The sequence below is a fragment of the Camelus bactrianus genome, chromosome 5 (genome assembly GCF_048773025.1).
Source record: "Camelus bactrianus isolate YW-2024 breed Bactrian camel chromosome 5, ASM4877302v1, whole genome shotgun sequence".
In the NCBI taxonomy this organism is placed as follows: domain Eukaryota; kingdom Metazoa; phylum Chordata; class Mammalia; order Artiodactyla; family Camelidae; genus Camelus; species Camelus bactrianus.
In genome coordinates, this window is record NC_133543.1 from 96633191 (window position 1) to 96657910 (window position 24720).

Below are 24720 nucleotides of genomic sequence, written 5' to 3' on the forward strand. Positions count from 1 at the left end.
CTCAGCACAGCCCTGGCACGTGGTTAACACTGAACAAGCACCAGCTATTAGTGTGCGTGTGTGCGTGTGCGCGTGTGCGTGTGCATGTGCTATAGTAAAAAGCTGGCTGGGAGACAGAGCCAGATGCTAAAAGGGGAGGTGGGGTTATTCCCACAGGACGAGGGAACTGACAAGGTAGAAACCTACTTAAGAGAAGCGCAGGAACAAGCTGGAAGGTAGCTGAGCAAAGAGAGAGTCAGGGTACCAGGCTTCCTAAATCTCTTTCACGTCTGCCGGGGATTTGCTCTAGAGCATGAGGAAGGATGGAGGCGATGGGGGAGGGAATCCCACGGCCCCCGCTCTCTGAAAGGCCAACGAAGCAGCTGCTGGGAGTCCGGGAGACCCTGACAAATGCAGGATGGCTGAGAGATCCCAGCTGACGTGAGGCCACATTTGGATAAAGCAGAAGGTGAGACAGATAATGAGAGAGCTACAGATTCAAGGAGAGCAGAAAAGATTCTAAACAGCCACCATGGTTCCATAGCTGCTTTACATTTCTATTAAACAAGAAAGACTTTCTTTTATGTGGTGGGGTTTTCTCCCTCTAAGCAAACTCGATGCTATTCAGGAACCTCAGAAAACAGCACAACGTAAATGTCAGTGGAGATGATGTAAAGTTGCTTAAACTACAACTGGTGCACAAAGGTATCTACATCTAATTTACAAAGGTTGGCCACTATATATAAAAATAGAATTTAAAAAATGTTTCTGCTGTATAACACAGAGAACTATGTTCAATATCTTGTAATAACCTTGAATGAAAAAGAATATGAAAACGAACATATGTATGTATGTGCATGATGGGGACATTGTGCCGTACACCAGAAATTGACACATTGTAACTGATGGTACTTCAATTAAAAAAAATAATAAAAATAAAAATAAAGTAAACTAACACTGTATGGATTTCTACCCTGCCAGCACCTTGATCTCAGACTTCCAGCCTCCAGAATTGTCAGAATATGAATTTCTGTTTTTAAGCCACCCCGTCTGTGGTATTGTGTTTTGGCAGGTTTAACAGACTAATACAATCTACAATGTGTAGGAAAAAAATAAAATAATAAAACTGTATGCTATTTCATGAAAACTGGGGAGTTTAAAATCTATGATATTTAGGAAATAGGAAAACTGTTAGAAAGTAGTTTATTAAAACAATAACATCTTACAAATGTGGTGTTATAATAGAGTTTTGTTGTTTTAATAGAAGAAATAAAACATGATTTTTTTGTAAATCGAGATCCATTTGCCGTCTCTTGGCTTCCAGCACAATTCCAGTGAAATTACTGGAAATCGCCAAACTGTCCGAGTCAAGTAGAATTACCAAAATTCATATTCTTAGAATGCAACCCTCTGGCCCTGAAGCCAACTGAGAGTCAAAGTACTATTTTTATTGCTCTTGTTGATATTAGAAGAGCCAAGGAGAATCTTACATGTCTATATGTGCTACCTGGAAACACCTAGAAAAAGCCATGATAGGCTATGGAAGCTGTTAAACTATCTTAGGTGATAAGGTGAAATTTTTCCCCCTACTAATAAGCAAAAACTAATTAGCAGTATTTATTTCTAGAAATTTCAGATCAGTGGTTAAGCCCTAACAGTGCAGAAATGCCTGAAAAAATGAGAATAAACACAATTAAAAATGCATGAAGTATCCAGTCATTCCAAATGCTAGCAGTAGCTTTCCAGAGAGTGGGGCACAGTATAAAGGTTCATATACTATGTATTTATAGAAATAGAGTCTTTTTGAAAAAGAAGAAAAAGTTATAGTATAAGCTAAAATGAGATCCCTGTTTCAAACCATATATACAAAAATCAAATTCATATTAATTAAATAGTATGGTGTAAAGCAAAAATTTTAAATGCTTAGTAGAAAATATAGATGAATATCTTTTAGATCTTTAGGCAGAGAAATATTTCTTAAAGAAGATACACAATGTATTAAGTAAAGTCTGCAAAATATAATAAGAATGTCCAAAAGAATGAACTCCAACCACACAGATGCATCCTAGCAATATGGTATTAAGTGAAAAAAGTAAGCACTAGAGAATTACGTGCGTGATACCATTTTTATAAATTTGAAAACAATTAAAGTATAAAGAAAAACTTCTACAAAAACACATAGTATTAAAATCATGGGAGGGAGGGTGTAGCTCAAGTGGTAGAGCGCATGCTTAGCACGCAAGAGGTCCTGGGTTCAATCCCCAGCACCTCCTCTAAAAATAAATAAGTAAACCTAACTACCTCCCCTTCCAAAAAATAAAAATAAAAATAAAATCATATAAAAAGGAAGACAAGGGACAGATCAACTCAAGATTCCAAGTGACTTAACTTTAGGTGGGGAAGGGAGGGTGACGGATGAGCTGATGGGGAGACTGGGGTTAGTTATCAGGTCTAACTCCTGGTTTTGCTGGTGTTTCACCAGTGATTATTGCAAAATAAAACAGTGAAGTAAATATGTAAAAGCATGCTATGGACAAGGTGGGAGAGTGACACAAAATAAGCATGAGGGTCATTCCAATTCTGTGCATGTGAGTTCCCTTAAAAAATGGAGAAATCTCCTCTGAGAAGAGACCTGCAAAAACATCAAACCGAAATCATTCCAGTCCAAAGAGTGGCAAGCCCCACCTCCAGCCCTGATTGAGACTGTTTATACAAGGATCTTTATTCATCGGAGCATTACTTAGAAAAGAGAAATTGCAAAATCTTAAAGATCCAGCAATAGTGGGATGGTTTAAAACATCAGGCCATGTTCATAATCTTTCATTAATTCATCTTATCAACACATTGACTGAACGTCCAGGACTCATTAGACACCGTGGGATACACGGTTGGACCGAATTGATTCAGGCCCCGCTCTCACAGGGTTAACTCTGGTGAGGAAGACGGGAATCAAAGAACCACACATGTACGTGTCCCCTGAAAACAGATGCGGGCTGGGAAGGAAAGGAATGCATGGCTATAAATGAGGAAAAGAGAAGGAGACCTAGCTTGAAGCATTTAGCCGAGACATCCCAAGGAAAGGGGCATTTAACGATGCCCAAAATAGAAGCCTGGGAGTAGTTAACCAGGCCAAAGGGAGGCAGCAGGGAGAGCTGCCCAGGCACAAAGCAGAGACGGGGTCCCTGCAGCAGGAGGGGGCTCCGGGAGCCAGGGAGGTGAAAGGCCCAGGTGGCTGGTCCCAGAGCAACATGGACAGTGCGGGGAGATGGGGCGAGAAAGGTGGGCGAGCGACAGATCACGGAGGAGAATGAGGCTGAGGATTTTGCTCTCCACCCCAAAAGCAATGGGAAGAGTGGGATTATGTGAGAAAGCAAAACACGAGATCTGCACTGAAAACCCATCACCAGCCGCCACGCGGAGCACAGGGAGTCTGGGTACACTGACGGAACGAACGCCGGTGCTCACTTTGGCGTGGTCACCGGATCCAGTGCGCAGCACAGTCAAGAGCAGGTGGAGGAAGAGGGGGAGGTTGTCTCAGGAGCACAGTCAAGGGGCAGAGGCAGCCGGCCTAGGGGTAGTGGCAGTGGGGCTGCAGGGAAGATGCTGGACCTAAGAAGTCTTCAGGTGGTAAAATGGAGCGCACCTGGAGGCAGAGAGGATGTGGACAGAGAGAGAGGCGGGCACCTAGCTGGGCCGATGTCTTGTAGAAAGAGACGGAGCACCGGAGGCCGAGCTGTGTGGAGCCGGGGCCATGATGAGCTCAGTTTTCGAATGACTGACTCAGCTGAGGGTGGCCTGGAACACCTAAATGGAGATGCCAGATGGCAGTAGAGTGACGTGGAGATACAAATGTAGGAGACACGCTCTATAGGTACTCACACGGAAGGACGTTTGTGATCTACTGAAAACAGTAAGTTGCAGAACAGCACGTATCCTGTAATCACTTTTTAAAAAACATACAGTGAATACTTAATCATCTGATCTGCAGAAGAAATAAACATACTCATGTAGATACACACACACACAGGAAAAAATACACCAAACCATTAACCTACCCTTATGATTTTATGAGTTTGGGCTGGGAGATGAGTGAGGGACTTCCACTTTTTTGTTTATGAATTTCTGCATTGATGCGCCTGGTTTCTTACAACAAGCACTATTAATCACCCCCACGCCCCCTTCACTCCATCCCTTTCTCCATCCCCAGCTCCTGCCCCATCCAGACGCTGGCAACGGGATGAGATGGAAAAGGAAAAGATGATGTCAATTTTGTACGGCATTGATAATAAAAAACGAGTCATCTGGTGTTTGCTTTTAAGCGGCCTCAAAACAGCTGCATCAAAATGTTCACAGGTAAAACGCCATTCTTGCTCCCTGAGGGTTTGTAACCAAGCTGGCTGAGCAGCAAGCCAGTAAGATGATTGCCAGAGAATACAAGCCTGTGGGCACATTGCCCACGGCACTCTCCTGAGAGTCGCTCTTTGTGCTCTGAGGATTTCAAAGTCTTGTGCAGGATCCACACACACCCCATACTAACCAAGGAATATGCAAGGCTTGTGCAGGACCGTGGTCCAAGAACTTGGGCTACTGAACACATATGAACAAAAGGAAATTAACACAAACAAGAAGACTTGGTGGCTTTACTTAACAACCTGCATAGTTTAGTCCAAATGTTTCTTAAGTTAGTTAGCATAATCCCCCAGCACAGCACCAGCCCACACGCAGTGCCCATCTGCAGAACAGCTTTTGGAACATCCAGACCTCTATTTGACCAGACATTTCTCCCAGAACAAAAAATGGCGGAATGCTAAGACAGAAGCATTCTAATGTCAGGAAGCCCACCAGAGGGACAGCATGTTTATCACCCTGGGAACTTCCTTCCTCCCTTCCTGATTACATAAAGCATGGGCTGCTAGAACCAAATGAGACCCTAAAGTCACCTTGTCTAGCAGCTGGACAATATATGTTTAACCACCCTTGATTAGTAAGTGTCTATTCCACAGAGAGACACATAGTAACTGTTAAGCATGGAAACCATACCCGCAAGGCAGACGCAGGTGAAGTTTCTCCCGTCTTGCTTTTCGATCGCATCAACGCAGCTTGCGTTGTTCAGGCAGGGTCTCCCCTGGCAGGCGTCAAATTCTTCACAGTAAGTACCCACGTACTGTTCATCACAGTCACAGGAAAACGTTGCCTGAAACACAAACGTACCGTGTATGTTACGAGTCCTCTAAAATGTGTGTGTTGCCCATGAAACTCAAAGTTCGAAAGTACCTCTTATTTTTATAACTACACCAACCCTGAACATTTTAATCATACCATTCATTGATCCGATTAAAATCACAGCTTTCAGAGAAAGAGCATATTTCTTTACAGTTTAATTTCAAACATTTATTTTTATTGATATGTCTCCCAACAGGTTTTCAATCTTCCTACAGCAGAAATGGAAAGAGTAATTATTTAAAGCAAAACATAGTTTCAACGACCTGACATGGAAGTGACAATTTTACTAGAGCAGATATATTGGGCTATAGCCATTACATTGGATGTCACTCCAACTAAAAGCCTTCTTCAGCACGGAGAGTGCTAGAGACGAAAACATCATCAAATGTGTCACCTGGCCCACCCTTCTGGAGCACAGAGAGAATTTACTAAATCAGCCTGTAAATGAGCCTCAAGGTGCAGCCACACAGATGACCTGGGTGTAAGACAAAATAAAAGAAACCTTGCAGGGAGAGGGCATAGCTCAAATGGTAGAGTGTATGCTTAGCATTCATGAGGTCCTAGGTTCAAACCCCAGTACCTCCACCGAAAAAATAAATAAATCTAATTGCCTACCCTCCAAAAAACATTTGTTTGAGTGATCATGCAGAGTTTAAAAAATAAAAGAAACCACTTTGTTTGGTTTGCTATATTAACCTTATCTTAGTAAAAGACAATAACTCAGACCCAGAGAACTGAATTTGAGTGGAAGTGTCATGTCTGAGGCAGTTGTAAAATCCAAATAAAACTGAGCCTCCTGCTCTCCTAATGCTGGCCTGAGGGTGGTGACGCTTGTACAGAAACACAGATATGGCCCTGAAGCCCGTGTGAAGTAAGGGAGACGTTACTGCAGAGGCTCAGGAAGAGAGGAGAGGAGGCAAAGGACAATGGCATAAGCAAGACTTACTGCTTAAAAAACAGTTAAAAGCACCTTTCTCAGCTCTCCCCAAGCCCCACACACCAGGCAGGTGTTCCAAAGCCCCGTCCGCAGCCTCTCCAAGCCCCACCTCCCTCCCTCTGGAGCGGGTGGGGGCAGCCTCCCGCCCCTGATCTTTCAGAGTCTCCTGCCCCTTCTGGTGTTCTTCACTCAGGATCCCGCCCAGTCCCCACCCACCCACCCAAGTACAACACGGCACCTTCTTTTCTCCTAAGAAACAAAAGGGTTGCCCTTTCTTCTCTAATATTTTTTGTCTCTTAATCAAGTTTTATCGTTCTTGTCCATTTCTTGATAAATTTACTCCTGAACATTTAGATTTCTTTGTAGCTATTGTTAATCAGATGCTTTCCGCACCCCTTTCTTGTATAGCCTTCATATTTGATAGTGATTATCACTGATACAGAAAATGCTGGTATTATGTTACCCGTCATCACACTGAATCTCATGACAGGTCAGAGGTTTTAGTTGATTCTCTTTTCTAGATAAAACAATCCCGCCCCCCCCAAAAAAGGGGGCACATTAATTGCAAATCAGAGTAGTGTCACCTTCCCTTCTCCAGTTCTCACGGTTACATGGGTGGCACGTCCAGAATAATTTTGATTTCAAAAGGAGGTTTGTAGAATTTACCACTAACTTCTTGGAATGATAATAGAATTTTATAAAATGCAATTTAGATTCTATTTTTTAAAAATCATCTTTTTCTGTCTCTAACTTATCAATAAGTGAATTGAATGTTTAAATCCCCTACTACCAACTCCTGACACTCCTGGGAGGAAAACCCACAGAGGTCACGAGGTAAAACTGTTTCATGGCCGCATTCTCTTTGGAGTTATATTTCTATGCCTTCTATCTAACTTGCCCTCCCCTCAACAGACTCCTTTTCTAAGAAAAACTGTCCCTTGCATGGTGAGACACCATAAAAGGATGCTCCTTGTCACACGTGACTAAACCAGGAGTGGTAGACCCCGGACCTCAGCAACCAACCAAAAAACCAGACAGTCAAACAAGACATTGAGCTCAACCAAAACAGCCAGATTTTATGTAGGTGTGTCTTACATTAATTGGATGTGTTTTGTTGTGGTGGTTGACGAATCCTTATCAACTGAATTCCTATTTAGTTCAAGAACACATTCTCCAATTACATCTTAGAAACCAGGACAATGGAAATAAAAGCAATGGGTTTTTCTACTTAAGTTGGAGATATTTCCTGTTTCTATTGTCTCACTCCTCCTTGTGGCAAATGGAAATTCCCTCTGCATTCTAGCAATAGTTGACTTCCTATTCATTTTTTCATTATGCTGTCAGTTTTTTCCTTTTGGGTGTGTTCGTATAGATTTTGAAGTTGAGAGGTGGGAAAAGCTCATCAAGGACTATTAGAAAGGCAGCCTTGTAACTAGGAAACTCCTTTCCTAGAACTGTCTCCTAAAGAATATCTTGTCCTTGTTTAAACAGGCAACAGTGCACATTCCGATATTTGCAGGGACTGTCTGGAGCTCCTTGTGCGTCTGCAGATCTGCGACCACTTCTGAATGTAGAAGCGGTGCATGTCCAGCACATACAATTCCAAGTGGGCCTCAGCATCATAAGAAATCACTCCATGTCATTGCTTTTGGCAGCTGTCTTCTAAAATTTACTTGGTTTGTATCCAGCCATTCCGCACTGCAGATACATTTCTTTGGTTATTTGGGGGATACACTTTGCATATAATTCATCTAGCAAATTCCATGGAAAATATGTTCCTTGTGAAAATAAATTATTAAAAGCCCCAAATCAAATAGCTTCGAGTGAGCGCTGATTGAATTCAAAGCTAAAACAAAAGCCGCACATTTTGCTTTGCTTTGTTTTAGGCAGGAAGCTTAAAAGAAACCTTAAGAAATTGTTGAAACAATTGCTTTTGACCAAGTAAAGCACTGAACTGATTCTCAAACTTTAATGGATGAGGAAGAAGTTAACAAATGTTTACATGCTCATGACCATAAAATTTTAGTTAAATCTTGTGTTTTCTGTGTCATGTTGTCCATTGAGTTAGATTTCTTCCAAGGTCTATTTTCTAAGAACAAAGAACTTTCCTATAATATTAAGAGGCTTTTTAGTTAGGAGAGGGTGTAGCTTCAGTGGTAGAGCGTGTGCTTCGCAAGCACAAGGTCCTGGGTTCAATCCCCAGGACCAACTTTAAAACTAAATAAACTTAATTACCCCCCCCACCAAAATAAAATAATAAACAAATAAATACATATTTTTTAAAGGCTTTTTAAAAAATAGTTTCAAGACTCTTGACCTGTGAGGGGCTATAAATATTTATTAAGGAACTATGTTTCTAGCATATTTGTTGTGAAAAGCTGGGTTTGATCACTGACATTTGTAAACTATTATATTAACCTTGAGAAGTTTAACCCACTGACTGATACCACCAACCTCTGAGTTAATGGGTAGAAGAGACAAAATGAACTAAGTTAAAATTAGTAGCACAGCAAAGTTACAGAGAGGTACTTCCTTGCAAAATAATTTTATTTTTATGCGTAAAAATATTTCTTCAAGGAAAATGAAAAATGACCCTGAGAGGTTAATTTTAAAAACCAACACAGAATCTCAATTTTTCTAAACAGCTTGAAGTCAAATATTCCATTTGCACAGTCATGAAACTTTCTCGGACAGGGGTAGGAAGCTTTGAAAAGTTCTAGCTTAAAATACTTCCAATCATACCTGCATTCTCTTGTTCACCAGTACATACTGAGCACTTAAGAGCCAGGCACTGGTCTAAGGGCTCGGGGACACAAAACAGAGCAAAACTTTCTCACAGAGATTATATTCCGTTGGGAGTGACTGACAATAGAAAAATGATTCATAATCAGTAAATGTGGTGATAAATGCTATGGGAAAAATTAAGTAGCAAAGGGGAAGAGAAGGGACCTTGAAGAAGCACCCCCATTAAACCTACTGTTGGGTTTACCAGGAGGACGTTGTAAGAACGTTCTATGCCACACATCATTTTCTGCCTCATTTATAAAGTCTTACCTGAGAAAATTCACTCATTTAAAGGCTTTGCTAGTCATGAGACCTGGTGATTTGTCCTCATGAATGATGTAGACCATGTGAGTGCCGAATTTTCTCTCCCTTTTGAGTTGGCTGCTCGGTCTATTGGAAGTTCAACTTCACCAGCACTGCAGGGCGCCGTGACCTGTATAACCGCTTCCTCTTTCCAACTTGGAGATTGCGTCCCAGTTTCTATTTTCTCTGACTCTGACTTATTTTTTGTATTCTTATATTTCAATACTTTACAAAATACGGAGCCAAATGTATGAATTAGGAAGTTTAAATTCCCCCAGCATGGCACCTGGGTCACTGGCAACCTGGCCCCGACTTACTTTTTCTGTCTCATTCTCTGCCAATCTTCACCTCTCAGGAAAGCCTACTTGCCATGAACAAATCATCCCAGACAAAGAAGTTTTCTGGGGAGTTTTATTTGTCTCTTTCAGAGTCGGAATTTATCAATTCTTGTTGACTTTCTCCCTTAAACAAAGTATACAGAAAATACACTTATCCCTTTTTGGTGTCCCAGCGACATCAGGATGGACATGAAAGGCTCAGCTGACTAGACACTGAGCAAATCTCATTGTTTACAGAGCTTGCTCACGTTGCATTATCACTTTAATCTTCACCACATCTGTCAGCTGGATGTTTCCAGATCCATTTTAGGAGCTGAGAACAGACTCATTAGAGAGATTAGATAAATTGTTTAAGGTGTCCCAGCCGGTAAGTGTAAGGTCAAGGCTTAAACTCGTATCATCAGATTCCAAATCCTTCTATATGCACAGCTGCATGCGATCCTATCATCACCGTGATGGTCTGTGGACCATAGACCCACGTAAGGATGCCCTTCACCCTTACTCTAAAATAACCCCCAATGACAGTAATATTTTAATTCTTGCTCCAGATTTCTGTAGTTCTTCTATCTCCTCCCTTGCTGTCTAGCTGTCTTCCGTATCAGCATCACTGACTGTCTTTTTGGTTCCCTGATTCTAATTTCCTTCAGCCTTAAGAATAATACTAAATTTATTCAAACAAGGAGTCCAAATAGAGTAAAAACATCCTTCCTGAGGGTTGAAAGCACCTCTTGCACATAAAATGCCTAATCACTCATGGACAGACTTGGAATCTTCGGGCGATTCTTCGCCAGAACTGGAGGTCTTTGATGTCTGCATCCATAAAAGACATGTGAATGTTCATTGAATTAAGCTGACTTTATCATCGGCTTCTTAAAGGTAGACTTGCAGGAGAGTTCTGGGCAGGGTGAGGATCTTCTTCTCCTATTTCCCTGTGTATCTCTGATGATCTTGTGTTTCATTAAAATGCATTCAGAACCACTTACACGTCCTTCATCCACACCTTCATACTAAAGGGGACAGTGGGACAAGGATTAGGGGGATAATTTCAAACCACAAGGTGACTAATGGTCTCAGACTTCTGAAAACAGAAAGGAGATGATTTAAGCCACTCCTGGCTAACAGACCCTCAAAGCCAATTTCAATTTCCATCATGGACCAGCCTGATTCCAAACAACATCTGGGTTATTCACAGTTAAATATCTGAACATCTGCAGGGTCAAAACTCTAGCTAATGAGTTGGTAATTGTTGAAACCAGACAATGTAGACATGATGATTTGCCAAGTTACTCTCTCTTACTTTCATATATGTTTGAAATTTTCCGTCATAAAAAATCTGTTGTTTTCAGGAGTCTGGCTAAATCCCAAGAAGGGAAAGATAAAACTTTGAAACATTAGAATCACATTTCAGCATCCTGTATCCAGCTCCTCCCTGCGGGATGTTCATTTACTGTAGGGATGCTGTGGAGAACACTGTGCTGTGTGAACATCCCTGGGTCCCTGTATATGAAGTCCCACTCCAGAAATTTATTTCATATCCAAGTGCCTGGAAAAGCTCTGCTTGCCCAAAGGGACTGACATGTCTTCTCCTGTGGATAATATGAATCAGGTAACTGAGCATATTTCCTTCTGAACAACTCAGTCTTCTTGAAGAGGAGACTCAGCCAATCCTATGCCAAGGGAAGGCTTGGCCACGTCTCACCTTCCCCAGCATGTCAGGACCCTAAACAGGGCACAACCAGCCCAGGCCATGGCTGGGAGAGAGGAATCCCTGCTTACAGAACCTATGGGTAAAAATTCAGAAGACCTCTCTAAACTAGCTCTCCATACACGAGAGCGTCAAGAAGTAGAATCTGTTTCCTAGCATTGGAAAGCTCTGGAATCTTTTTGCTCCTTGTTAATGGAGGACCTCCAGGTGCAACTGTCCATGAAGATCACTCCCTCAGAAGGGCTCGGTGGCCCGTTGACAATGTGCCTATATTGCCCTAAGTGGACATGAAGGAAAGGCAGGCAGTGAATCCTGTCTAACTCGTGTAACAATGCAGCACTAGTCAGGGTCTAGCTTGAGCTGTTCCACTACCCCAAATGCTCTGATCCTGAATCTGTGGGGACAGCAGACACAGAGACCTCATCCTTGTCATTCTAAGCCAAAGACCTATTAGTCCAGCTCTAGGAACCAGAGCAGGTGATCATTCAGGTCTGAAATTGCATAGCTAACAAACACCAAAACCTTGATAAAAAGCAATAACCATAGCACACATTTTCATTTCATTAAGCACAGGTGAGCTGTGACTAAAGGGTCAGTAGATCAGCCTAGCGTGTTCTTTTAGACATGCAGAATTTAGCTTTTTACTAAACCCAGATTTAGTATTTCAAGAGACAGGAAGGATTATTTTGACTTAAAATTTAAGAGACTATCTAGGACTACTATGTATGGTGTAAAAGCCCCTATACATGCCTTTTCCTGAGCCCAGGCCACACAAGAGCATCTGGAACCCAGCCATGGGGACAAACTGTGCTCCTGGTGGGGAGCACAGTGAGCCATCTCAAAGGAAAGCTCTGTATGAATTACATTTTTTAAATTCTTGTCTGTTGGCTGGGTCTCACTGTTCGATTACTTAACATTTAATTTAAATAATGTACTCTTACTGCTATAGCTCATTGTCTCATTTTCCCATTAGTCTTAGTTATATTCCTGCTCTTCTATTTGGTTTTGTTAATTGCTCATGTAGTAGCTTATTTAAAAAAAGAAAAAAAAGTGAGCCTAGAAACATACGGATCATCTAAACTTCGAATTCAAGACTTGACATTCATGAATTCCTAGAATCCATTTCTTTGGCTTAAATGTTAAATTCTAAGTAACAAAAACCATAATGAGTAAGAGACCCTTGCTCTTTCCTTCCAAAAGATTTTGACGTTTACTTGATTACTCAAGGGAGAAGGAAGTAAACGTCCTTCAGGAAATTTTGTAAAAGACTTTCTTCCTAAAAACGGATGTATGGATTGGCAGAATGGAGATGTTCCAAAGCAATTTCCAACCATATCCCTGCAACTTACGTGTTTCTTAGCACTCTGAGCGTGGCCATAATTAGGCATAAGATTTTCATGTAATCAGCCCTGCTCTCCAATTCACCAACATCTGTGATTTTATTTGCTGCAACATTCTAATCCACTAACAAAAGTAATGTTTGACTTAAAAAAAAAAATAAGGAATGTCATTGAAAATTCATCTTTTATTGAATTTACCTGAAAAAAAAAAAAAAAAGCCTGGTCCCACAAGTACATGACATGCCATTCTAGTTTCTTATTTTAAAATTCCATTTAGCCATCTAGCTGTTTCCTTTGCTACATCAAAAGAAAATGATAAAGAAAAAGCTTTAATAAAATGGACATTTTGATGTATAAATTATTGATGAGAATGATTCATTGTTGAACAGAGGTCCTTCCCAACGTCTTCTTCAAGTTCCCTTGGATGGAAAACTCACTACGAATTACTTTTGAAATGTAAAGCAAAGACGATAAACCAGTGGTAAATTTTCCCACAGATGGAAAGCCGATGGGGACAGGGCAGGGTACCAAATCATCATTTACTGAAGGAAGTCCCCGCCATGTGCCAAGTACCACGCACAGATTCACTTAATCCTCCCAACGATCTCGCAAGACAGGCATTATTTTTCTATTTCACCAATGAGGAAACAGATGGGAGAATTTTAGGAGCTTGCTCAAAGTCACACAGCCAGTCAGAGGCAGAAGGAGGCAGATCTAGTCTGATTGTAAAGACATTTCTACAATTTACCATATTGAGAAATGCAAGAAATAGGTTACAAAGAACGAGGGGCAGGGTTCAAACAACATTCTGAAAGAGGGGATTCTGAGGGCAGCATTTACACACTGAGTGGGAACTTGAAGGGGACAACCTCCAAGGCCTCTCCAGCTCTTAGAGCTGATGGACCTGGGTGTCAGTCTCAAATAAGCCATAAGTCCCCACCGTCACTCTCCTACCCCAAGTGACTTCACGCCGCTCTGGGGTGCCAACAGCTGCCTTGTGGCTTTCCTTCCCGTTCTCACTGTTAGTTTGTCAGGGCTGGGTGCCTTAAACGACAGAAATTTATTTTCTCACCGTTCTGGAGGCTGGGAAATCCAAGATTAAGTTGTCAACAGAGTTGGTTTCTTTGAAGGCCTCTCTCCTTGGCTTACAGATGGCCACCTGCTCCCTGTGTCTTCACATGATCTTCCTTCTGCATATGTCTGTGTCCCAATCGCCTTTTTCTAAGGGCACCAGCCACTGTCCTAAGAGCTTTGCAAAATGCAGTCATCCTCATTGGTACCGTTATTCCCATTTCAAGTTTGAGGAAACTGAGTAAATCGACCAACTTCTGCCAAATTAGGGAGTTAAAATGTGAACCCAGGAAATCTGATTCCAGGATTTCCCATCTACATAAAAGAAACTACAGGAAAAGTGAACCACAGACAACTAGGTAATGTAGTAAGAAAAAACACAACGTTGCCTGCTGAAATCCTCTTCCTGCTTCTTCCATCTCTTTGACCTTGGGCAAGGAATTTACACTATTTATTACTTTGTTTCCTGTTGGACCTCAGGTCAGTAATCAGAGAAAATGAAAAGAGATGTGCTGAAACCCAAAGACTCTATTATTTATGTTGTGGTTTTAAAAACTTAGCTGGCGTAAGAGCTAAAATGATACAACAGAAATTCCAGAACACCTATCCAATAGCAAAGGGTTCAGCACTGCCGCTTACAGATAAAATGATTCTATCCGTGACACTGGAGAAGTAACTGGTTGACTGGCCCCCTCTTCCCAGCTCCTGTTTGAGTCGGGTAGTGAAAATCAACACATCAAATCACAAGCTAGATTCAGGAACCAGGATATATAGGCAGAGATTAGAAATTAGCGTTGGGTAAAATCATCTGAAGCCCTAATCTCTTTTTTCCCATTAAGACTGAACCGGCCCTTCACAGGTCTTGGAGACCAGGAAGGTCAAGTGTTCAAACGGATGTGGAACCAGGCAGGAGGTGCACCTACACCTGGTTCAGGTAAAAGGTACAGCGCCTGATCCCTTTAGAGAACCCCCAGCTCCCTGCCCTGACCGTTCAAACACTCTGATTGCTCTGGGTCTATCCTTGGGTCAGTTCTGAGAAGCAGATTTTGTCCCTTTGGGGATGAACCATTGAGTTCTCAAGACCTCTGTCACCATCTGACCTTCAAGACCCTGAGATGGGAAGACAGACCTGAAGAACTCCGCCTGTGTGACACCCTCCTTGATGACGTGGCTCCTCTCCCAGAACATCACTCTCGTATGTGGTTCTTCTTCCTCCTTCTCTCCATCCTCCATCCCTGTTTCCTGTTCACCCTCATTCCCTTTGGACTCCTTCACATATGGGGTCTACTGCATCCATGGGCCAGGACCAACCCAACACCCTTCCCCAGTTTCCATCTTTAGCCATGTGGGTCTTCCCCTGTAACTTATAAATTTAACCTTGATTTACTTTCCTGTTGGACCTAGAATTCTCCTTTGCCTCATTCTTCACAACTATTTACTTCTTAATAGGTTATTTTATAGTTTATGTACTTTTGTGGATAGTCACAAAGCCAACCCAAAGAGAGAGGTTGTAAGCAAAAAAAGTAAAAGACAGCATAGAGCTGATTTAAAGGATCAGTTCAGCCTTCCTTATGGAAGGTGAATGCAATTCTTCAGACCCTTGTTCTCCTGTTGAAATAAGAATATGCACGTGAATCTAGATTATTGGTATCAGAGCCTAAGTTCCAAGAGGTTAGTCTTGATTATATAATCTTTGACACCATGGCATTTAACTAAAAACATTCCTTCAGCACTGAAGCGGGGGGGGGGGGGGGGGGGCCTATCTTTTCATCTTATTGTGAATGATTTTATTTACATAGCATCCCTAATCTGATCAGTGTTTTTCTTACTTAATTGAATTTACACTCATACAGATTGAAATAACACCAGCAGAGGTGGGAAGGTCCTATCATTCATTTTAATTAAATCTTATCTCATTAAATGTTTGTCGCTTTCATCGTTTTAATATTGAACAAAAGGCAGGTTATATCTAATAGATACGTTTCCCCAGGATAATTAGAAAAGAATCATTCTACTTATTTCCAGAAGAAACTCATTAAAATAGTTAACCCAGGGATGACAAAAGAATTAGGTAAGTTCGCAGGCAAGGTGAATCCTGCCTGCTCTCAGACTGTCTCTATTAGTCTATGATATTCACATGAAGTGATTTCTTCCTGGTGACCACTTAGTCCTCAAATTCTGAAACAGAGAGGAGACCTGCATCCCAGTTTTGAATATGAGAACACTACCACCACTCGTATCTTCCTTTCAAAAATTTCTTGGTTAATATACCTTATTTTAACCATTTTGCTGCTTGAAGTTTCTTTTCTAATTCATTTATGATTCTTAGAATAGGATTTTGGATTTAGGTTCTTTATTCAGAAAAAAGGAAATGCATGCTTAATTCCCTAGAGCCTCTGGATCCCCACATCAGAAACCTCCATATCACAGGGCTGGGAGGGGTGGAAGCCCTGGGGCTGACCCAGATCCTTATAAGTGCTGGAAAAAACCTTAACCTCACTTCCTCATTCGCGTGCACAGGCTCTGATGAAGGCGGACCCACCCAGCAGTGTGGTTGTCATACCTGACATTCCCCCGTACAGGGGCCAGTCTCAAACAATTTTTTCCAATTAGAATTTTTAAATGCTCGTGTTAGAAAGGGAAAACATTCCATGAGCTAGCCCAAATTCCTGTCTTCCCTGAGAGCTGCATACACGGGCTTCTGCAATGGAAAGGGGCTCAAGGTCATGGACGTTGTCAGATGAGAACTTACAGACCATCTCAGTCGCCTCTAAAACAACACTGTTTTGTCTGTTGGGCATAACCTCTGTCTCGGAAGAACGTCTCAAAGACCAGCAGCCTCCCCCGTTTCTAAACTCGGAAGAAACGGAAACCAAACACAAGATGCCAATTTGCTGACCAATCTGACAAATCTCACCTCCCCAAAACCAGGTCCCTGTTCTCTGACCCACCCAACACCTCCAGGCAGCAGCTGGATTCTAGAATGACCTCCTATTCTCTCTCCTACTAAAGTCAGCCCCTGACTAAACTAAGTTATTTCAGTTTTAATGTTAGATAATACCTAAATGTGATACCATTTTAGGGACATTTGCATTTAGATAGGAAATCATGCCTTTATTACAAAGAATTAAGCTCAAATACCAGGATTCCAGGCATCCTGCCAGGCTGCTGTGTCAAAGAAATTTGGCATGAAGGGACTTCCCGAGATATCCTTGGATCCCCCTCTAAGTCTGCACTCCTAGCCCAGTGCCTTCTGTCCAACAGCACAGGCAATTAGACTGTACCAATGTCTAGGAACTTTAACTTTTTAAAAATTTTTGGAGGCAGGGGGTAATTAGGTTTGTTTATTTATTTGTGTATTTACGTATTTATTTATTTAACGGAGGTACTGGGGATTGAACCCAGGACCTGGTGTATGCTAAGCATGCACTCTACCACTGAGCTACACCCTCCCCCAGCTACTTTTTTTTTTTAAGCATTTTAAAAATTCAGTTCAGAAGTAAAGACCCCCATAATTAAAAAAAAAAATTATCTCCTACTGCTAGCTGGTAATTTTGGATTTGCTATGTTTTAAAAGACCCTTTTATCAGGGTCCTTCTTGGGGAACAATTACATATTCCTGAGTATCTCTGGCTAAATTTGATATTTGTCAACAATTTTATTTTTAACTGCAAAATTGAAAATACATTTAGCCAAGCAGTGCTTCAAAACAATGGGTAAGAACCAAGACAGATAGCCCACTGCCCATGTCTGTGGCCACCTGCACCCGCTCTTGTCACTGCACAAGTCTTAAAAATAAAATAAAACCGAAAACACTGGTATGCAGAACATATGCCAGTGACTTGGAGTCAGAAACACAAGTATCAACTTTCTCCCAACAATTATCCTTTAAAATTAGAACCCGGAGAAGGAAATGAAACATGAGTCTAGCCCCAAAGGAGTTCCACTAAAGTCAATTAAAATCTGTTGAGCAGGCCGGAAGCATTCCCGGGCAGCGCAGAAGAGGATGAGCAGAGGCAGAAACTGCTGAGGATACCAGGGTCGGAGCGCCAAGTGGGACAAGGGCCAGGGGAAGGGGCTCTTGATGGAGGCAACAGATGCCACTTCTGTGGTTTGCAGTATCGCATGTGACACCTTTTTTTGCAAAGCACTTTACAAAACGCTTCTACAGATAAGATCTCATTTTAAATTCCATTAGGATTTTTTCCAGCACCTCTCCAGATCTGTGCTCCCCCAAGGTCCTACCTGTGCCACTGCCCTGTGATATGAACATTTTCATCTTTCCCATTATTGGACCGGGATACGGACGCTAGAGGGAATTAAGCGACGCAGCTTCAGTATGTGCAGGAGTCAGGTCCTGACCCCTGAACTGCCCCATATCCATTGACCTCCACTGGGCCACCATGCCTCCTGCTTCATCAGAATGTCGGTACAAGTGTGGAAGCCCATGCTGACATCGCCTGGACCGAGGGAAGCCCGTACAGGAATGATGCACTCTCTTTAAGCACATAGATATTTGCTGCAGTCTTGAATTCCCTCTCTGACTGGATGACAATAAGAATAGGCTCCACATACTTCTCAACTGATCCAAACAAATAAAATGCTAGTAACTTTAGAAGTATAAATTTTTTTAAATTTCAACCTCTACTGAAATTAAGTCACTTAACTTCTGAGAGCCTCAATATCCCCAGCCAATAATTTCAGTGAGGAAAATGTCCAATGCACAGGGACGTGATGAGGGGAAGAGCCTTCCTACCAGGATTCGGCAGTGGAACTGATGTCTCATTAGCATCCTGTGAATTTCAGCCAAGCCAAATAAGGGGGGAGGGTATAGCTCAGTGGTCAAGTGCAGTGCTCAGCATGCATGACGTCCTGGGTTCAATCCCTGGTACCTCCATTTAAAATAATAATAATAAGTAAACCTAATTACCTCCGCCCTCAAAAACAAAATCTTTTTAAGCTAAAAAAAAAATGCAATGAAGTATTTTTGATTAAACTGCAAAGTGAATTGTTCTTATGGTAGAAATGGAAGCATAGTTTTATGCTAATCTAAATATGAAAGCCTGCACCTCTTATATTGTTATTTATTTTAGCAACTTAAAATTGCCCTCAGGCAAAAGTCGAATTTGGATGCTGCTTTCCGATTTTAGATATCACAACGTGATATCATTTTTTAATCCCTTAAATCTTCCATGTGTGGAGAAATCCTTAAAATAGAAGAGGGAACTTTGGTTTAAAAATCAATGAAAATAATTCAAGTCGAAAGAAGGGTGACCAGATTCCAGTACAAATTTGCACAGTCTGTGGCCTTGGCCCTTGGGGCAGCCCCTTCCTTAACCTAATCCAAATTCAAACTAACGGCAGACATGGTCCACTCCAGTCGCCTACAAACCGCCCCGGCAGACCGTGCTCTCATCTCGTCAGCAGGGCTTTCACGACACGTAACCCAGTCTTCTCATATTTTAGTTTCCACTAACCATGAATGCCTCTTGCATCAATAATGTTTGGTTTGCTTGATTTTTATGACTTTGCTCAACTCTCTGCTACAGACACCATCTGATGGCGATTACCTATTGCACTTTGCTTACTGTCACTTAAACATATACTAAATCAAACTGAGACCAGGTTACAACCAAGGAAAAGATTAAGGTAAAATGTAAGGAAAAGAGCATATAAAGAAATGGAAAAGCCAAAACACGACAGGGAAGCTAGGAAAGCACTTATCGAATTGTACTGCGAAGACAGAAGGAAGAAAAAATGCAAAATGTTTGTAAGTTTTTCTGCAGACACAGACCTAAACACACATGCATGATTATTTATGGAAAGTATAAATAACATTTCATAAGCTGCTATGGGCATTTCCTCTGTTCATGTGCCTCGTTCCCTGAGTTTCCTGCCAAAATGTCGTGACTGTGTGAAAACAAGATGTGTAAATGACAGTTCTGCTGTCCTACGTAATAATGACCTTTGCTTTCTGGAACTTTCCACATTTGCTGGGGCCTCTGCTGATTCCTGGAAGACTGTCACACCAGTGTCCTCTGCACACTCCCTCCAACTGGAGCCCTCAGTGTCCCTGCACACATCACATGGTCACCTCTGCCGGAGGCTAAGACATGGCGCGCATCTTCTGCCCAGAAGCATGTGGAAACCAACCACAGGCGTAGAGAAGAGGGTTGACAGCCTTCACATCGGTGGTCCCCAGGGGCCTGCAGTAACCTTGCTCTGCGTCTCCGCTACAGAGCAGCTGCTGTGCTCCAGGGAGAGCTTCCTCACTTCCTTCCGGAGCCAGCTTCTCCATCCCTTACTGACTTGGAAATCGCCCATTTAACTGCAGGATTATCACTGAACTAGAAATTCTCCTCCAGTGTGAACTTGGAAGGGACACACACTTGGAGCTCAATTAAATGCTGATCCTAGCCTCCAAAAGCCCATTATGTGAAAGGAAGTTGAACACAGAATGAGTAACAGACACGCAGGTTTGGGCCAGGTTCCTTGGGACTGTTCTTGGAGTACAAGGGAAAGGCAGTCTGAAGGAAGAAAGCCGTACATGACTCGTGACAGTCTGACAGGTGTGGCGCCGCCTGTCCTGTCCCATCCCCACAAAGATGGTGGTTTCCTGGTTAGTTTCCAGTCGAGGCAATATTAGGGTACCATCTTCTCTGAATCTGTCTTCTCTCACACTCCCTAGAAATGAACCAAGCTTCTAAACACTTTTCATGCCAATGACAGCCTAGGATAGAGCAGATACCCCAGGGCTGACCTCGCCTCGACCAGTATTCAAGGTGGCCCAGGCAAACGGAACCCCCTGCCTCCATCCGGAATCCCCAGGAGCTGCTGTTCCAGAACTCAGCCACGTGGTGCCTGCAATTATTTCCTTCCCTGTAACCAAAATTATGTCTCCTATAATCTCCTAAACAAGGGTTGTAACGTGTAACTGGAATTCAATCTTGATGGGAAAATTCAAAAAAAAAATTTGAAGACATGAAATACATAAAATGATTTTTAAAAACTCTGATGATCAATTAGTTATTAGGAAAATGCAAATCAAAACCACAAGAGATACTGCTTCACACACACTAGGATGGCAAAAATTAATTAGAAAAAACGAACAAACAAACAAACAGAAACTAGCAAGTGTTGAGAAGTAGGTGGAAAAATTTGAGTCCTCATGTGTCGCTGGCAGGAATGTAAAATGGTTCGGCCACTGTGGAAAACAGTCCAAAAGTTAAACATAGAATTACCATATGACCCAACAATCTCACTCCTTAAGTAGACGTCTAAGAAAAGAATGACAAATAGGTACTCAAACAAATCCTCATACATACGTGTTCACTGCAGCACTAACCACAACAGCCAAAAGCTGGAAACATTCCAAACGTCCATCAACGGTAAATGGATAAACAAATGTTGGTCTATCCACACAAAGGAACATTATGTGGCCATAAAAAAGGATGAACTACTGACACATGCTACAACACGGATGGACTGGAACACATGATGCTCAGGGAATGAAGCCACCCACAAAAGGTCACATACTGTATGATTCCATTTATATAAACTATCCAGAATAGGTAAATCCACAGAGAGAGAATGCCGATCAGCAGTTGCCGGGGGTGGGGGAAGGAATGGGGAGTGACTGCTTAATGGGTACAGCGCACTTTTGGGGTGATGATGCTCTGAAACTAGATCAAGGTGCTGGTTGCACAACAGTATGAATGTACCAAATGCCACTGAATTGTTTACATTACAATGGCTAATTTGATATTATACGAATTTCACCTCAATTTTAAAAACAAATCTTGTTTTAAAAGCTCTGGCAAGCCTATGCCTGACATCACTTGCCTCAGAGAAGGAAGCTTCCCATCCCTTTTCTGAAGCCCTCCATGCCTCTCCTGATTCCACCTCCTCCAGGCCCTTCACCCACTAACTGCACCCCACCTACCCACTCTCAGTCTGTCAGTTTCTAGCCTTGGGCTTATTTCAGTGCAATGTATCCACTACTCAAAGCAAAAACTTCTTTTGACCCAATTTCCGACTCAGGATACCATCCCTCTCTCCCTCCTGCCATTCAATGCCAAGTTTATCAAAAAGGCCAGGCACACCGGTTCCCCAAGCTCTTCCTTGCTCCCTGTAACCCAGCTTTCTCCCCACCACCATTGCTGTCCCCGCAACAGCAAAATCAATTCTGGGGCCTCCCCTCTCCAGGGAAGCAGGCCAGTGTTCAGAAAAACAGTCAGTCCATTTCCTTAATCCTCCTTACGATCTAAAAAGCTTGTCACGATGTTTAACGGAAAGGAAACCACTTTAGAAGACGTTACTTTCATTAGCCAGCTTTCATTTCAGCTTTTTTATCAGGATTTTAGGGAAATGTTCAGTTGGTTGATGTGGCTCTGAGCAGGCTGCTGGTAGACAAGAAGAGAGAAGGAAGGGAGAGAAGGGCTTCTGCTTGAGGCACCCGGGTGCAGGGGGTCAAGGAGCAAAGATGGAGAACTTGTCAGACTGGCTTTGAGCAAACTGAGGCAGCGCTGATCTGAAGAAGCCATTCTGAGAATCCCCACGGAGGAGCAACAGATGTTGCAAATGGCTTTTCAAGGTCAAGGAGAAAAAACAGAATTGTCCCACACTAACCAGGGGTGTTTCAAAAACTAAGATGAAGGTGTCAAAAGCAAATAAAAAGGTCCTGAGAAAAAAGTCAGAGGCAAGGCTTGGACCAGGGAGGGTCCTCAATACGTGGCTTCTGGACTTTCCAGGGAGGGGCCTGAGATCCTGTCAGGGGATCACAAGGTCAAAACTATCTCACAGTAATAGGAAAACACGACGTGCCTTTTCCACTCTGTTGGCCTTGGCCCTACAGATGCAAACACAGTGGTGAGGAGGCACTGATGCCTTCGCGCCCACAAAGCTGCGACTCTGTAGCAACAGTCTCTGAATCTTCAGCATCTTCAGGCTTGTACAACAAGGGAAAAGCCAGCTGCACTCAGAATGTCCTGGATGAAGCAGTCAAAATTAAAATTTTTGAAACCTCAACCGTGAATGCACGTCTTTTATAACCTTCCACGTGACAAAGTGGAAGATGTGCCAGGGGCATACCTGCCGCACGCCAGCCCCAGCGGCTGCCTCGGAAACACCTCTGGGATTGTTTGAGCTGTGACCTAACGACCCCATTTTTCATGGAATATCTTTTTTCCTAGGAAACATGGCTAACGGACAAACTGTGGTTCCGTAGACTTGGCCCTTTGGCAGAGGTTTTCTCTCCAGGGAGCACAGCAAGCGCCCAGATGCCACGGGCAGAGCCATCCAGCTACTTTATTCCCCGGGGCCCACATTCAGCTGAGTTACAGACCGAAAAACAGGATGACAGGATAAGCATCTCAGGGACACGAAAGATAAGGGAAGCAAGTCCACCAAGAAATACAGGAGTTTTGTAACAAAGACCAGGTAGTCGGAACATCAAAAGATTACTGTTAATTGGAGAAAACCAGACATCTCAAGTTAAGGAATTTAGAGACATTCTATGTATGGGAAGATACAAAAGTCTGGGCTCATTGAAATCACTCCTTTGATGTGCACCTGGCCATCTAGGGCCAGTCTCCTGTTCTTCCACATCCTGAGTCCCCTCGGGGCACCACTGGGGGTGGTGGCAGAGGCTGGGCTGCCTGCTTGTCTCCGTCCTGAGCTTCCTCCGGCTCACTGTTGAGGGCGGTGTAGTGGCTGATGACTTGATGGCTGCAGCATCCTTTGTTTACTGGTATGGCAGGCAGTATTTTTCCTTCACAATGGTGACTACAGTTAACAAGACTGCGTTGTAGATCTGAAAATTGCTAAGAGAGTAGATCTTAAAAGTCCTCATCAGAAGAAAAACAATCTGTAACTATGTGAGGTGGTGGATGGTAACTAAACTTACTGTGGTGATAATTTCCCAGTATATGCGTGTATCAGACCATTTTGTTGTACACCTGAAACTAACGCAATGTCATAAGTCAATTACCCATCGGTAACACTGGGAGGGAAAGTAATCTAAAGCAGTGAGTTCCTGGGCTGCTTGTCAAAGGAGGCCTGCCACACCTGCAGGGACTTCCTCTTTCCCTGCAGTACTCGTGTCACCTATATCATGATTGTCTCAAACACTGCTCTAGACTAAGGCAGTCCCAGAAACCTTAGTTCCCTATTGTGACTTATGCCGAGGAAACCGTGGGACTGAGGTTGCTCAATCTTCTAAGTCTCTCTGAAGGATCTTGAGAACGGTGACCTCCAATGTCTTGCTCTGATTTCCGCGGCATTTCACAAGGTCGTTAGCATCTCACCTCAAGCCCCACCCCAGACCCACTTGTATTTTAACAAGATTCCCATGAGTGCACATTAAAGTTGAAGAAGTGTTGCACCTGAAGATCATAAGGTCAAATCGTTTGAAAAGTTTTCAACCTGATGATGCCTGGTTTTCCCTGCAGTGAACAGTAAAACTTCTCGTGAAGACATTAAACAAGCACTAAGATTGTAACAACGAACGTGCAGCTAGAGACGGCACTGCCCAGCAGGAGGGACCCCGGAACAAAAGTCCAGAAATCTCCCTTCATTCTTCCCCTGCCTCTACCACAAATTAGCTCTTGGGCTTTGGGCAAATGGCTTAAATCTCTCATAGCCCTCGGTTTCCTGGTGTTTCAAACAAAATAGGTGGGGAGACCTCAAAAATCACCTTCCACTCTAAATGTCTTGACCCTGGAAATGTCACCACTGATAATAATCCTCACGCTAATATATTTAGAATGCCACCAGCCAACAGTGCCTCTACAACTCTCTGTGAGCGTGGGGAGATACACTTCAACCTTCTGGAAAATGCTGGTGCCAAAGAGAAACCTGAAAAAAAGCACCCATCCTTTGGGACTTCGTTTTACCATTCTCTCTTTAAATAATTTATAATAAATGACTCAAATATGTTGTCATGTTTTTGTTATAGGCAACAATATGATCAGCCTTCTGTCTCTAACATAAAAGGCAGCAATGGCTTTTTAATGACAGTAACACCAAGAATGGCAATCTAGG

The 24720-nt window shown here is 42.6% G+C and overlaps 1 protein-coding gene and 1 non-coding gene across 3 annotated transcripts in view; one reads left to right on the forward strand and one right to left on the reverse strand.

The window, feature by feature from the left end:
- DNER (delta/notch like EGF repeat containing) overlaps nt 1-24720 on the reverse strand; it is a 264365-nt gene that overhangs the window by 92545 nt on the left and 147100 nt on the right. For both annotated transcript variants that reach the window (XM_074364443.1, XM_074364442.1), the window contains exon 6: nt 5020-5173. In XM_074364443.1, the coding sequence (XP_074220544.1) occupies nt 5020-5173 (154 nt within the window). The remainder of the gene's footprint in view (nt 1-5019; nt 5174-24720) is intronic.
- Nucleotides 8280-8350, forward strand: TRNAA-CGC (transfer RNA alanine (anticodon CGC)). The gene has a single exon. It is a non-coding gene; the product is annotated as a tRNA-Ala (tRNA).